Source organism: Oculina patagonica, chromosome 13 (assembly GCF_052425735.1).
Source record: "Oculina patagonica isolate OP01 chromosome 13, crgOcupat, whole genome shotgun sequence".
Taxonomy (NCBI): domain Eukaryota; kingdom Metazoa; phylum Cnidaria; class Anthozoa; order Scleractinia; family Oculinidae; genus Oculina; species Oculina patagonica.
In genome coordinates, this window is record NC_135770.1 from 2,471,779 (window position 1) to 2,485,741 (window position 13,963).

Below are 13,963 nucleotides of genomic sequence, written 5' to 3' on the forward strand. Positions count from 1 at the left end.
GCGATGTCGCGGAAGACTACAATACGCACAGCTACCACACAACACCAAGTTTCCAATATTGATACCGAAGGAGAGTCACTTGTCAACCCTTATTGTTAGAGCAACACACTCTATAGTTTTGCACGGTGGCGTACGTGAAACCTTAACAGAACTTAGGCAATCGTATTGGATGCCTAAAGGCAGGTAGCTAGTAAAGAGGGAAATAAGGAAGTGTGTGACCTGTAGAAAGGTAGAAGGACCACCATTTCGCTCGGTTAGCTCTCCTCCATTACCAGATATAAGAGTCACAGGGTCCCAACCCTTTCAAGTAACGGGAATTGACTATGCCGGACAATTATACGTGCGTAACGCCAATAAAGAAGCCAAACGAAGGCTAAAAAAGATGATTGGAAACACGTCACTGAATGCAATAGAATTACAGACCATACTCACAGAAATCGAAGCTACACTTAACAGTCGCCCACTTACTTATCCATACACAGACATCAACGACGGTCCACCTCTTACCCCATCCCATTTCCTCTGTGGACACAGACTTCTAACACTCCCAGATACAGAGGAGAACTTGGACTACATCCCTCATGAGTCGGCCAAAGAATTCAGGGAACAACATTCATCCCAGAAGAATAAAAACATATCGGGAGAGCCAGTAGCTCGCGGTAAAGTTGTGTTGATACATGACGAAACACCGCGAAATCAATGGAAACAAGAACATTGAGAAGCTTGAGAAGCTTAAAATCGGGCGCTTTGCCTTGAAAGGCAGGGTTCAGTACAGCAGAAACCACGAAGCAGTTACTTAAGTAGCACTCAGTCCGACTGTGTTTGTGTAAGTCACAGGGCTTGCATGAGCTGTATTAGTGTGCATAATATAATATCTAGAACGTTGTCGAGATTGCATTATTACTTAATGACATGATGGTTTCAATTTATAAATGTATTTCACACAATACAAATAAACGATTGAAGTAGACGACTAGAAAATGTAAAGTTTTAAGACTTAGCAAAGTGCAGTGTATTGGTAATACTGTAAGGTGCGGTTTCACCTGAAGGTCGTGTGCTTTTCGGTATTTTCCAGCCATTGCACTTTGATGGGACAGTACTACAACTGTTTACCGGGGAACTACTATTGTCAAGAAAATGATCACAACTTGTTGATGAATGATTGAACATTTGTTTCATACCATTACTGTAATAGCAATTGATGAAGGCTTTATGAAATCGTAACTTGATCGCATTGCAAGTTTTCCGCGCTTCACGCTCGCCCTCGCACTTCGCGCTCGCTGTATCGCGCTTCACGCGCCCGCAAAATAAACCACCTGTTCTGGGCACAAGTTGTCAGAACATGACTATTCGGTCCCAGACCTCGTCTCTATCTCCCGCCCCCCACCTCTTAATTGTTATCAAACGTGACTCTTTTTAGGCCCAATTCATCCCCTACCTCCATCCCCCACAATGGGCGTCTCAGATTCTAATCGCTGATCCCACGCGCCAAAAATTCCGAGAGATCCCTGAAATACCTCTCACTAATTGCTGCTCAGCTACGAATTTTCATATGCATCTCTGTAGACCTACATGACCGCCGGTTTAACCAAAAAAGAATTCAGCCTGCATAGAAAGACTTCGTGTTTAGGGACTTGCAGACGTTTTTGTTTATACTAAAACTCCCCGGCATACTGTATTTCGTGGACTGGACTGGACTGGACTGGACTAGTAAAACGCGGACTAGTAAAACGCGGACTTGTAAAACGCCTCTAGACACTTCCTTGGCCACAATCATCTTACGGCTCTCTTCAATACATAATGTCTCAAAAAAATAGTAACCTCAGAAAGAAGTCAGAAGCAAATAAGGTCGAAAGACCGAATTTGAACATATAACGGCAAATGTTCTAATGTCACGAACGTAGGAGTCGTGTAGGCCCGTCACCTTTATTTACCACATACTGCCCCCAAATTAAAACAGTACCCTCAGAAAGAAGTCAGAAGCAAATAAGGTCGAAAGACCGAATTTAAACATTCAACGGCAAATATTCTAATGTCACGAACGTAGGAGTCGTGTAGGCCCGTCACCTTTATTTACGATTGACTGTTGATTTCTGGACGGGCCCCGTTCTACCTCGTGCGAGCAATACAAACGACTGCACTCAACAGACGTCAAGTAGTGGAAAGAAAGAAACATATGCACACAACTCATAGCATCAATCCCGTTGTTTTAGTAGGGGTTTGCAGAACGAACATGTGCTATACTGCAAAAACATCTCCACGCTTAAACAGACCATAGAGTGCTCAAAAAAGCTAGAAATATGCCGTCGAAGAAACACACAAAAGCTTCAAACACAAATTGTTTCGCTCGCTAAACCGTTTAGTTTTATCCGATTTACAAGCGCTTGTTTTACAAGTCCGTGCTTAACAAGCCCTCGTTTTACAAGTCCGCGTTTTACAAGTCCGCGTTTTACTAGTCCGCGTTTTACAAGTCCGCGTTTTACTAGTCCGCGTTTTACTAGTCCGCCTTTTACAAGTCCGCGTTTTACAAGTCCGCGTTTTACTAGTCCGCGTTTTACAAGTCCGCGTTTTACTAGTCCGCGTTATACTAGTCCGCGTTTTACAAGTCCGCGTTTTACTAGTCCGCGTTTTACTAGTCCAGTCCAGTCCTCGAAATACAGTATGCCAAAACTCCCCGCCCTCTAAAGATAAGTCCTTGACGGTTCTTGTCGTTTTTCGGTGCCTATTCATCTTCGGCATCTTTCTCATCCACCTCTCGTTCTGTCCTGTGTCTGTCATCACACGAAAGAAAAGCTGATTCTCAAAAAATCTGCCACAAAAGGAAATTGACAAAAACAATATGAAAACCATATATCGAAAGTTTCTTATTCTAAAATTTTATCATACGTCTTAATTCAGAGCTACAAAGAAGTTCCTCCTTTTATTTTTTTGAGTTATTGATACTGTTCTTACAGTACCTCTTTCCACTAGCGAAATTTTACAAAATTCCTTCGCCGCGAAAAGGTAGCGCGAATCCAGAACAGACTCCAATCGAGAGTGGGTTAATTCTAGATTACTATTAATTAACTATTACAACATTCATTTTTAAAATAGTTTCCCAAGCCGACTAAGCTAACTAAACGTCGAGTGTATCTTTCAGTAAACAAAACATGCCGTTATGACGCCGGAAATCCAGCTCACGCATACTATACCCCGTGACTCACGCAAACCTCCGACTTACGTGCTACTACAGTCATTCCTTTCTAAACATTTTTTTTTGACCACCACCGTACCTTTCTACCCAAAAAACTCATGAAACCGCCCGGTTTTAACCTGTTTTAACCTTTCAAAAATTAGAGCGTTCGAAACTAAATAAGATCCGTAATCACAAACAACATACAGCCGTTTACCAGCACTCTTTAAAACTCCTGAAACCCTTCAAAATCAGGCAAAATAAATCTTTGAAATAACCTTTATCAATGTTTCTTATTTTTTATTCAGTTCTATAAAATGCCTTTCATACACTACTGTCAAACAAAAATTTCAATTTCCTCAAGTTTCAAGACAAAAGAATAACAAATATTTCGTGCACAATGTAATTTGATTAAGCCAATATTATCACGTCTAAAAATACTTCAAGCAATTCAGTGAAAACCCGTTTTTTTTTCGTATCAACGAAAACCACTTTCGAATAATCAATACATGAAAATAACAATAAGATCAAAAGGAAGAAAGGAACCTTTCTAATTATTTGAAGACTTTCAAAGCCGTGATATTATGCATCCAATCCGCGATAAAATTTAATTACAACAAAATCCAGGTTCTCATTTTGAAGTCCATTTTTTTCAGTTGATACCTTAATCCAACTTGTGAAAAATTCCATTCAAGTTCCTATTAATACTGTACATTCCCAATGTTTTGCTCAGGTCTTCAGAAGCGTCTTACTAACCAAATCTAAAATAATTCCAAAACATGCTGTACAAACATTCTACTCTTTGTGACAAACGACTTGACGACCAATTGTTCAGAAATGAAAATCGACACAGTTCTTGCTAAATAAAAAAAAAAGTTCTACGGCGGAGTCAGGCTCAAAAAATATACCGCAAGATCACACCCCCATTCATAGTCAGAAACCAGTAAACCATCTAGTTTGCTAAAAAAAACACTGCGTGACATCAATGACGTTACCTTTTTCATTTACAAAAATAACTTTAACTTGTCAAAGTAAGTGCAATTTCACAATGGTGAATATCAGTACAGTATGGGGCCCAGTTCTCGGCCGGGTCCAGTTCTCGGCCACTTTGTGTTTAACGCGTTTTTTCACACTCCAGTTGAATTAAAAAAAAGAGGTATTTCCTTCAAACGATAGACTGATTCATGTGCTTTAAGTATCTTGAGTTTGATCGTTCAATTCGATATAGAAAGCTCACACGTCGAGTTTACGCGGAGGTAGGTGAATTTGCATTCCCGAAAAATTTGTTTGTTTACGGCTCCTTAAAATTCATGGATGTAGTTAAATTCGTATTTTATCCAAAAGCCCCCACCATACGAGCTAATTTTTGGCGTGTGAAACGTAGAATAATTCAGCTTTCTGCTTTGGTTAACTTTTCGTTGAACCGTTGTATTTTTTGGTCTTAATTTACTTCGAAATTTTTTCTTGCGACGTTTGCGTATTTGCCAGTTCTCGGCCACCCTGCTCGCTATCACAGCTTAGCGCTTGGTTTTTAATATAATTTCATCTGCTGCTGCCAGAATGAAAGAAATAAATGTTTTAAAACTAAAGTTCAATCTTATCTCTAAGTTTTGAGCTGACTCTTGTCTTGTCTATTATTTCTACAACACCTAAATCTTTCAAGACCTTTTCACTGCAAAATAAACCATCTAAATGCACGGGTCACACAATGCGGTTTTGCCAGAACCTGCACATAGGCAACTAGGCGCGTTAAAATCCTTCTTTTCTAAAGTAAAACAAAGCCTCATAAAAATAATTTGGGATCGATATAACATAAATAGGTTTACAGAGTGATTTTATGACTGTGAAAATTAATTGAGCATTTTTTTTACAGATAATTACGCACAAGCTTTTTAGTGGCCGAGAACTGGGCCAAGGTGGCCGAGAACTGGGCCCACAAATGGAGCTTTTATTTTTATTATTGCTCGGGCAAATTAATTTTTGACCGGTCGATAGCTTTACACCAAAAAGCTGAATAATGTAGCTAGCTCTGGGAGAAATTTCAAGTTCCTGCGGTTCTTCTGAGGTAAGAAATACAAGTTTACGTCAAAAGTGGCCGAGAACTGGGCCCCATACTGTACTTTGCCCATGGATGTAGTTAAATTCGTATTTTATCCAAAAGCCCCCACCATACGAGCTAATTTTTGGCATGTGAAACGTAGAATAATTCAGCTTTCTGCTTTAGTTAACTTTTCGTTGAACCGTTGTATTTTTTGGTCTTAATTTACTTCGAAATTTTTTCTTTCGACGTTTGCGTATTTGCCAGTTCTCGGCCACCCTGCTCGCTATCACAGCTTAGCGCTTGGTTTTTAATATAATTTCATCTGCTGCTGCCAGAATGAAAGAAATAAATGTTTTAAAAATAAAGTTCAATCTTATCTCTAAGTTTTGAGCTGACTCTTGTCTTGTCTATAAGGAGGACTACGCTCTAGGACGACCAAAGGGTAAACTATAAATCGGCCACGCCCGATTAACTAGGAGTCATCATTCAACTACATCAAGGGAAGGATGAGTTGGTACGCTCTGTCACCCTAAGAACAGCAAAAGGAAATCTTTTATCGAGACCTATTGAGAAGCTTTATCCACTTGAGGTGTTAACCGAGGAAGACCTACAAGACTCTAAAGAAAACATCAAGAGCCCTGAAGAAATAAGGTCGACAAGCGAAAAACGAACACAGCGAGCTGCCGCTCAAAGGGCTGCAGTAAAAATAAATGAACTTTCTAAACTTAATGAACTTTAAAACTAAATACTAATACTTTATAATTGTCGATGATCAACATTTTATTGCTGGCCCGGGAGGGTGTAATGAAATCAGTACATTAACTGTTAATTATGTACGTATAATTAACCATTTCTCTACGTCACTAATCACTTGCTGTAAGTCTGGACTGAATGAATAAACACCATAAAACGTAAACAGTTCAGTCTGATCGGTTTTTTCTAAAACCCCCCCGGGCTCCCGATAACTTGAATCAAAGTCGTTTCCCTTGTGTTTCCTGCACTAAGTCGAACACTACAATTTTAGCCCTGATTTCTGAAAACAATTTTGTTTCTTTTGGAGGCTCAAGATACACTCTATTTATTTTTGTTTTCAGACCCAGGTTGAATATTCTTATTTTTCAGCCGATTTTAGGCTGATAATATTCTTATGAACATTCTTAGATAATACCGTTTGACATTTCCGTATTTCCGTTTTAGCATGTCACAGTGGGGTATCAATTACGTGTTTGGTGTCCAGGGCCCGGTTGTTCAAAGCACGATTAAGCTAATCCAGGATTAGCGTGAAATTCGATTTTAATTTTATATAATTTCGTTGAGGTTTTCTGTTAATATTTTCTGTCCCACAGTTTTGACATGGACCAATCTCAAACTTTACAAAATATTAGCTTTGGAAAACCCTTTAAAACAAGAGAAATTAAAATCTTGATCATCTTTTAATCCTGGGTTAGCGTTAATCGTCTTTCGAACAACCCGGCCCAGATCTCTGTCGTGTTTCATTGTGTACGTGTTCCATCGCTTTTCGTTGCAGCTAGCAAGGTCAAAATTTTGCGTCAGACGACAACACTTTGCTGTTTTGGCTTTTAAAAAGTATTCCTCACAGACACATAGTGACGGAAATGAAAATACCTGATTTTGTTTCAACTAAAAACATATTATATTATATTTATTTAAAAATTTTCACTCAAAATACTATTCTTTTCAAAAGCTCAGCCTCGGGTTTATTCTTAAAATATTCTTAAAAATTTGCAAATTTCAGCCTCGATATTCTTTTAAACTATATTTTTATTGTAACTTGGCTCTAAGGTTTAGGGAAGTAAAACAAATTAAAGTAACTACATTGAGATTGAGATGAATATCTATTTTCTTCAGTTATTCTTGTGTCTTAGACCCAGGAATAGTTCATTCTAAAACTAGGGTTTTATCACTGTACAGCTGTACTCTGATGGTAGCATTCAACTTTACATTGTCTTACCTTACATTGTCACATTGTTGATGACAATTTCAGTAATTTTTTCATCCATTTGCAGTATATCCCGCATTTGACTTGCGGCCAAAGAACACAACTGCGCATGTCAACGACCATCTATGGATCCACTGTAATGCGACAGGGAATCCCAAACCCAAAATCAGTTGGAGTAAAGGAAGAACAGAACGGAGACAAACTTGATAAGGACAGGTTCATTCAGCACCCCAATGGAACACTACAAATTAAAAATGTGCGCCTGGAAGATCAGGGCCGGTATTACTGTATTGCTGCAAACCATGCCGAAATGAAATGGAGCAAGTTCAGTCTTGTAGTACAGAGTAAGTTGAGATAAGCCACTACCTTCCATGTCGGCTTAAAAGCAGCGACAAGACAGCTTGACTCCTGTACAGAATGCTGTTTTTGAAAAGTACCAATACCCTTAACCCCTGCCCTTCGCCACAACACAGAACCAATGAAAACATCACAAATCGAGTTCAATCCTCAATATCCTCTTATGCTCGTATTTGAGGGTCCTGAAAAGGGGGGAGGGTATAAATCCCATTTATTTCCCAGCCCAAAATGTTGTGGCCAACTCCCATTTCTCAGCCTATTTTTTCCTGCATCCTAGTTCCATTCCCGTTTTTTGTTTGTGATTCCCGGTCCCAGTGACCCAAATCCAATTTTCCCAAAATAATATTAGCTTTTCTGGAGAGGTTTTTGTTTCTTTCTGGATAATATTTACTGTAACAGTGAATTTTTTACTGTTAGTGTTAAAATGTCTGAAATTTGACTGTTTCATGTTACAGAGCCAAACAACTAAGTGTTTAGTGTTATCGAGGTACCCCATTCAGACTCTCAAGAACTGCTCATTATTACAAACTGAAATGTGCATCATGCAATAAGAAAACCATTGTTATATGTTATATAAAACCTTCCCTTAATTATTAGGTTTATTTACATTTACAAATGTATTTACGTTTATTTTTGTGTTTTCATTCAAATTAAATACAACTGAGCAAAATAAAAATGTTCTTTATCGACTCAGCCTGAGGAATGTTCTAATACGTTCTTAATTTTTTTGTTAATTTCAGCCTCAACGTTCTTATTAAAAGGTTCTTATATACAGTAATTTTAGGAAGTGATTAATTCTTTCCAGCAAAGGTGCGGGCAAAAGCGCATGCCTAGTCAAGCATAGGCGTACGGGCCGGGGGGGGCTGGGGGGGCTGCAGCCCCCCCAAATTTTGGGCAACTCAGATTTTTTGGGCAGCAAGAGAAATTTGGGCAAAGCCAGTTTTTCAAGTAGTTTTCTTTTTTTTTTTTTGAAAAGATAGATATTTTTTATTTTAACCTGAAGTCGGCGTGATTATTATTTTCTTGACAATGTGAGACCAGATTCACTAACAAGATTTACCCAAGATTCCTTATTTCGAGAGGCGCTGATATCTTCGTAACTGTAGGACGTAAATTTCCGGCGGCCACCATTTCAAGTAGGGACGTCAGTGAGAATCGATACATTCAGAAAGAACGTGGAATCTAGCGAGATCTTAAATCTAAAGAACCAGTGAATGGACAGCTTGATGAATGCACCAAAGAAGCGTTGCTTGTACGTGGAAGCCAGCAGTTATTATCAACTTCCTTTTCTAAACGTTATAACAAATAAATTCATATTTCCTTTAATAATGGACACAATGATGGTCACTCAATACGACCCTGATAAAGAAAGCTTCTCCCGCGTTGCTAAATTTTACAAAATCGACGGCGAGATTCTGAAAGCCGAGCAGAAAATGTACGCGAGTTTTCGTCGTTTGCGCGGATTAGGCTACATGAGTGTTTCAGAAATGCTGGAGACAATGCGCGAGAATGTTCTATTTGATGTCTGAATGTCTCCAAAGTTTTCTTATGTGGTACATATCCTCGCAGTGCATGATACTTGCTACATCGTGTTCTGCAGAAAGATCATTGTGTGCATTGCGCAGATTGAAAACTTACCTCAACAGCACCATGGGGCAACAACGTGTCAGGAACATCGCACTTATTAACATTGAAAGGGCATATGCCAAATCTGTAGTCAACCATGAAAAGATCGTATCATTGAAATCTTCGGCCATCGAAATGGCAGATAACTATTCAGTCTTTAAGGTGATTTATGAGCTCATATGATAAATTCATATGCAAGAACTGCACGAGAATATTTTTTCTTCATATGTAGGCCTTTTTTTAGCTTATATTAGTGCATCACAGGACCCTCGTTTCTTCTCGACTTTTTCGTAAAAATTTGGGCAACTTGCGATAATTTTTTGGGCAAATGGTTCACCGCCCCCCCTGGCAAAAAATTGCCCGTACGCCTATGTAGTCAAGTGTAATCCTATTCATGCTAACCTCAAAAAAATGCTCAAAATGGGTGGGACTGGGTTGGGAAAGCTTTCTGTATTGGAGCCAATCTCGAGCCCAGAGTGACCCCCGACTCCGCGATCCGTCAGCGGTTGGTCAGCGGTAGGGTCGCCGGGACTCCGTCCCGTACCGCTGACCGACTGAACGGGCTCTGGGCTCGGGATTGTATTGGAGCTGGATAAAACGAGGCCTGCAACCACCTGGCCTGCCGTGATTTAAATAATTGATTTCCATAGGCCCCGTATGTAAAACCAAATTGATTGCAAGGCTGGTACAACGGCAGGAGGGCAAGATTTATTGGCCAATATTTCAACTAGCAGAGCTAGTCTTCTTCAGGGCCAGTACTATAATATAAGGAAAATAACGGCTCTAAAATTTGAATTTGGATAATACAGTGTTGGTTAATGTTTAACTAATACAGGCTATATAAAGATATACGGTGACAAGATATATAATAATAATAATAAAATTGAAAAAACCAAAAATGATGAAATTGTCAATGTTCATTTCTACGGTTAATACCATTAGGCACGAACAATCCCAGACACGCTAACGCTTCAGCAGCAGTACCTACGCATTTTAATCTACCTGATCACTCTATCCAAGACATGACACTCATTCCTTTGGAACTCCAACCGACAAATAATGCATCCCGCAGAAAGGCTAGAGAGGCCTACCTGATACACAGAGGCCAAACACTTCCGCCTAATGGTATTAACCGTAGAAATGAACATTGACAATTTCATCATTTTTGGTTTTTTCAATTTTATTATTATTATTATATATCTTGTCACCGTATATCTTTATATAGCCTGTATTAGTTAAACATTAACCAACACTGTATTATCCAAATTCAAATTTTAGAGCCGTTATTTTCCTTATATTATAGTACTGGCCCTGAAGAAGACTAGCTCTGCTAGTTGAAATATTGGCCAATAAATCTTGCCCTCCTGCCGTTGTACCAGCCTTGCAATCAATTTGGTTTTATAAGCACTTAGAGTGACGTCTGGTACGAGCATTTCTTGAACAAGAGATCCGGCAGCAGAGAAGCCAAGCAGTTTTTTCTTCGTTGCGTGGTCCCCTGCATCCAAACTGTTCCCGTATGTAGCCAGACCCTGGCTACTTAAATATTAACTAGCGCTGCAATCAGCATAATTAAAATCATTTATTCGCTGGGGAATATATTTACTATTAAAAATAGAGGCACTTCTAACTTAGAACGCTATATTATGGTCAAATGGTCATTTTTTTTGCGAGATCTATCAAGAGATTTACTAGCAGTAATCCGTCGAATTGAGTTAGGCTTAAGATGGGATCAAAATTTTCGTTTCATATCACTGTCATATCGATAGTTTGCGCCTTTGAAGTCGTTTGCTAGAATTAATTTCGTTGCTATGGACAAGTAATGGGCTTCTAGTCACAGTACCTTATTGGTACCAAGGGGCTGTGTCACGGTTGAGTTATACAGTAGAATCCCGGTAACTCGAACTCAAATAACTCGAACAACCCCGCTAACTCGAACTATCTTCCATTTCCCTTGTACCCACTTTCCAGTCGTCATTTTTACTCGGTTAACTCGAAAACCCCGCTAACTCGAACTGTTTTTCGTTTCCCTTCAGAGTTCGAGTAACTGGGGTTCAACTGTATTATGTTTTGCCAAATACTTGCTATCAAACTTAATGATCGCAAATAAATTACTTCTATGGATCTAAATGACAAAACCATAGCTTCATTGCAATCAAATGTGTCTCACGGGCGTTATAATTTAAAGATACAAGCAAACGAGATTTACTTTGAAAACTGTTCAGCCCAACAATATTTCAAAAACCCATATCGCAATCCGTTTCAATCTTCGTCACTTTTGCCCATCCGTTCCTTCTTTTGTATTTGCTGTGTTATTGAAATGTTCCCTCGCTGTTTTAAGAAGTTACTTTCTATATTTCACCGAATTCGATGGTCATGTCCCATACCTAAATTTGGCTGAAATCCGTGACACAGTCCCTTTAATCAGGGTAGCAAAGGGAAGAGGGGGGCCATGTGATCCTGTTTCACGCGCAAATTTGAGCCAAATTCACGTGTCAAGTATATTTGACAGCAGAATTCATGAATCACGTGCCTTTTCTAGCTATTTTCACGCGTCACGATCTAATTCTTGCCCTTTTCACGTGTCACGCATAAGCCCTTTGCTACCCTATTTTAATAATTTCTGTAAAAAAAATCGCGAAATTAAGGACCCACGAAACGTATTTTTAATGTGTACGATACAGCCTAGTACCTAGGCATTCTTCCTTGTTTCGAGGACCGCGCAAAACCTGGGGGAGGGAATGGGCGAATGCTCTTCGGTAACGGGTAACCGCTCACGACATTGCCCATACTCCTTCAGGGATCCATATTCCCAGTCGTCCGGTCGTCCGAGACGACTAAAAAATCGTATGGACGACCAAGAGATTACATAAACTCGTCCACTGGACGACTTAAGTTTGACTTAATAAAAAAAAAAACAATTATTAAGTTTTCTTATGAGTTACTTGCGTTCTGACCACTTGTCATCCATTCATAACTTTTTGAAAACAGAAAATAATTTGCAACTTTCTGTTGCGATAAAATCATAATTTTGGCCACCATCTTGGCTGATGCGGTATTTTCCATCAATGAAATCATTGCAGGCTCAATTTTCAAGCTCTCAACCGCTGATATTTTGTACTGCAGCTGCATCCGCGAAAAAACGAGGCAATCGCATCAGCTGATGTTTTGATCAAAATTTGCCGTCATCTTGGTCTGGCACCGCCAGCAAAGAAAAAAAAGCAATGTTAACACTTCAGAAAAACAAACCAAATATGAATAAGAAGAGCAAAAGCGTTCTTTTCTTCTGTGGTTGCAGTCGAAGAGGCCCTGGCTTTCATTTGTGCCCGCATCATACGCTTCCGCCAACATCGCAAGCCGCTTGGGGGCGTAATGTTTTGTGAAATTTGTAAACCGGCAGCCAAGGTAGACAAGTAAAAAGTCTCATTAACAAATACTTGTGAATCAAACTTTATTATAACAGATTCGTTGTCTTGTAGATTTCATGTTTACACAGTGTTACATACATGTGATAATAACAAAAAAGTCAACTTTTCATTTACTTGTTGTACGGTCGCCATTCTTCCGGCACTTTTGAACGGGCAAGTAAAATTTTGCCAGGGCAAGTATGTCATCTTGCATACTTGCCCGGCTGACGACTTGGAGAAAAAACGAATATGGATCCCTGCTCCTTCGACTGAGAACACCAAGGGACTTAGCTTGCAAAGCACAGACGTATTCCCGGCTGTCGTTTCTCACGGCCGAAAAATTATTTTTCGGCAAAGAGAAACAACAGCCGGAAATACGTCTGCGTTTACAGGCTACAAGGGACTAGGCTGTATACGACTTAAGGGACGGACCATTATTTTCTTTGGGGGGGGGGGGGGGGGGGTGAAAAATTTTCCTCTGCAAACTTTTTCCTCTGCAAACTTTTTCATCCCCCTCCCCCTCCAAAAATAATAATGGTCCGTCCCTAATTTGTTTTTTAGTTTATGCACCTCTGCAAACATTTTTTTTCGAAATTTTCACAATTTTTTGTTAAACATATTGTTTTTGCAAACAATTGATTTTGTCTTTCCAGGCCCTGCAAACAATTTTTTCAATATTTTTCATCCCCCCCCCCCTCCAAAAAAAATGGTCCGTCCCTAATTTGTTTGTAAGTGTATGTAACCATAGCAACGGGTCCTCTCCTTCTATAGCTATGGAGGTGATATTAACTGTACATATACATATACATAGGAATTTAATAGCTCAAAAAGTGTGGTTTCATTTGATGGAAAGTCTGCAATTATTTGTCTGATTAGAGCGTCTGAGTCAATTCTCGGCTCCAGAACCACTTCATAGTCACCAGGCCAAATTGAGCAGCAGTCGGCTTAGAAACAGAAAAGGTCACGAAAATTCAAGCTGAATGACAGCTGTCTATTTGCGTCCCAAGAGCCGCTTGTCCCTTCCTAACTGGAGGGTGGGGCCTTTGCACGAACAGTTGATTTGATTGGCTAGATTTAAGTTTCCTGCGTTAAAATGAAGCCAATCGAATCGTGAACGCAGAGCCACGTGTCTCTCGTGCAAAGGCCTGCCGGCTAAGAGGGACAAGCGGGTCTGGGGACAAGAATGGACAGCTGACACAGAAAAGCAACCAAGGCCGACTACAGTGCTTTTACCAGCCAGCGGTAAAGCAGCTCATTTGGCAGGCGCAAGGCAACTATTGAGGCCTGCGAGAGGACAATTTGGATCCCAACGCTAAGTTGTCTGGAATTTTGTAAATATACACCAGATTACAGGGAAATGTCATAAACGAAATGTTTTTTTTTTTTCGTCATAAACGAAATGT

The 13,963-nt window shown here is 39.7% G+C and overlaps 1 protein-coding gene across 1 annotated transcript in view; it reads left to right on the forward strand.

The window, feature by feature from the left end:
- The window catches only part of LOC144634312 (hemicentin-1-like), a 62,726-nt gene extending 54,503 nt beyond the window's left edge, over window positions 1–8,223 (forward strand). The window contains exon 15 of the mRNA XM_078493228.1: window positions 7,241–8,223. Within this exon, the coding sequence (XP_078349354.1) occupies window positions 7,241–7,380 (140 nt within the window). The 3' untranslated portion in view covers window positions 7,381–8,223. The remainder of the gene's footprint in view (window positions 1–7,240) is intronic.
- The last annotated feature ends 5,740 nt before the right edge of the window (window positions 8,224–13,963 follow it).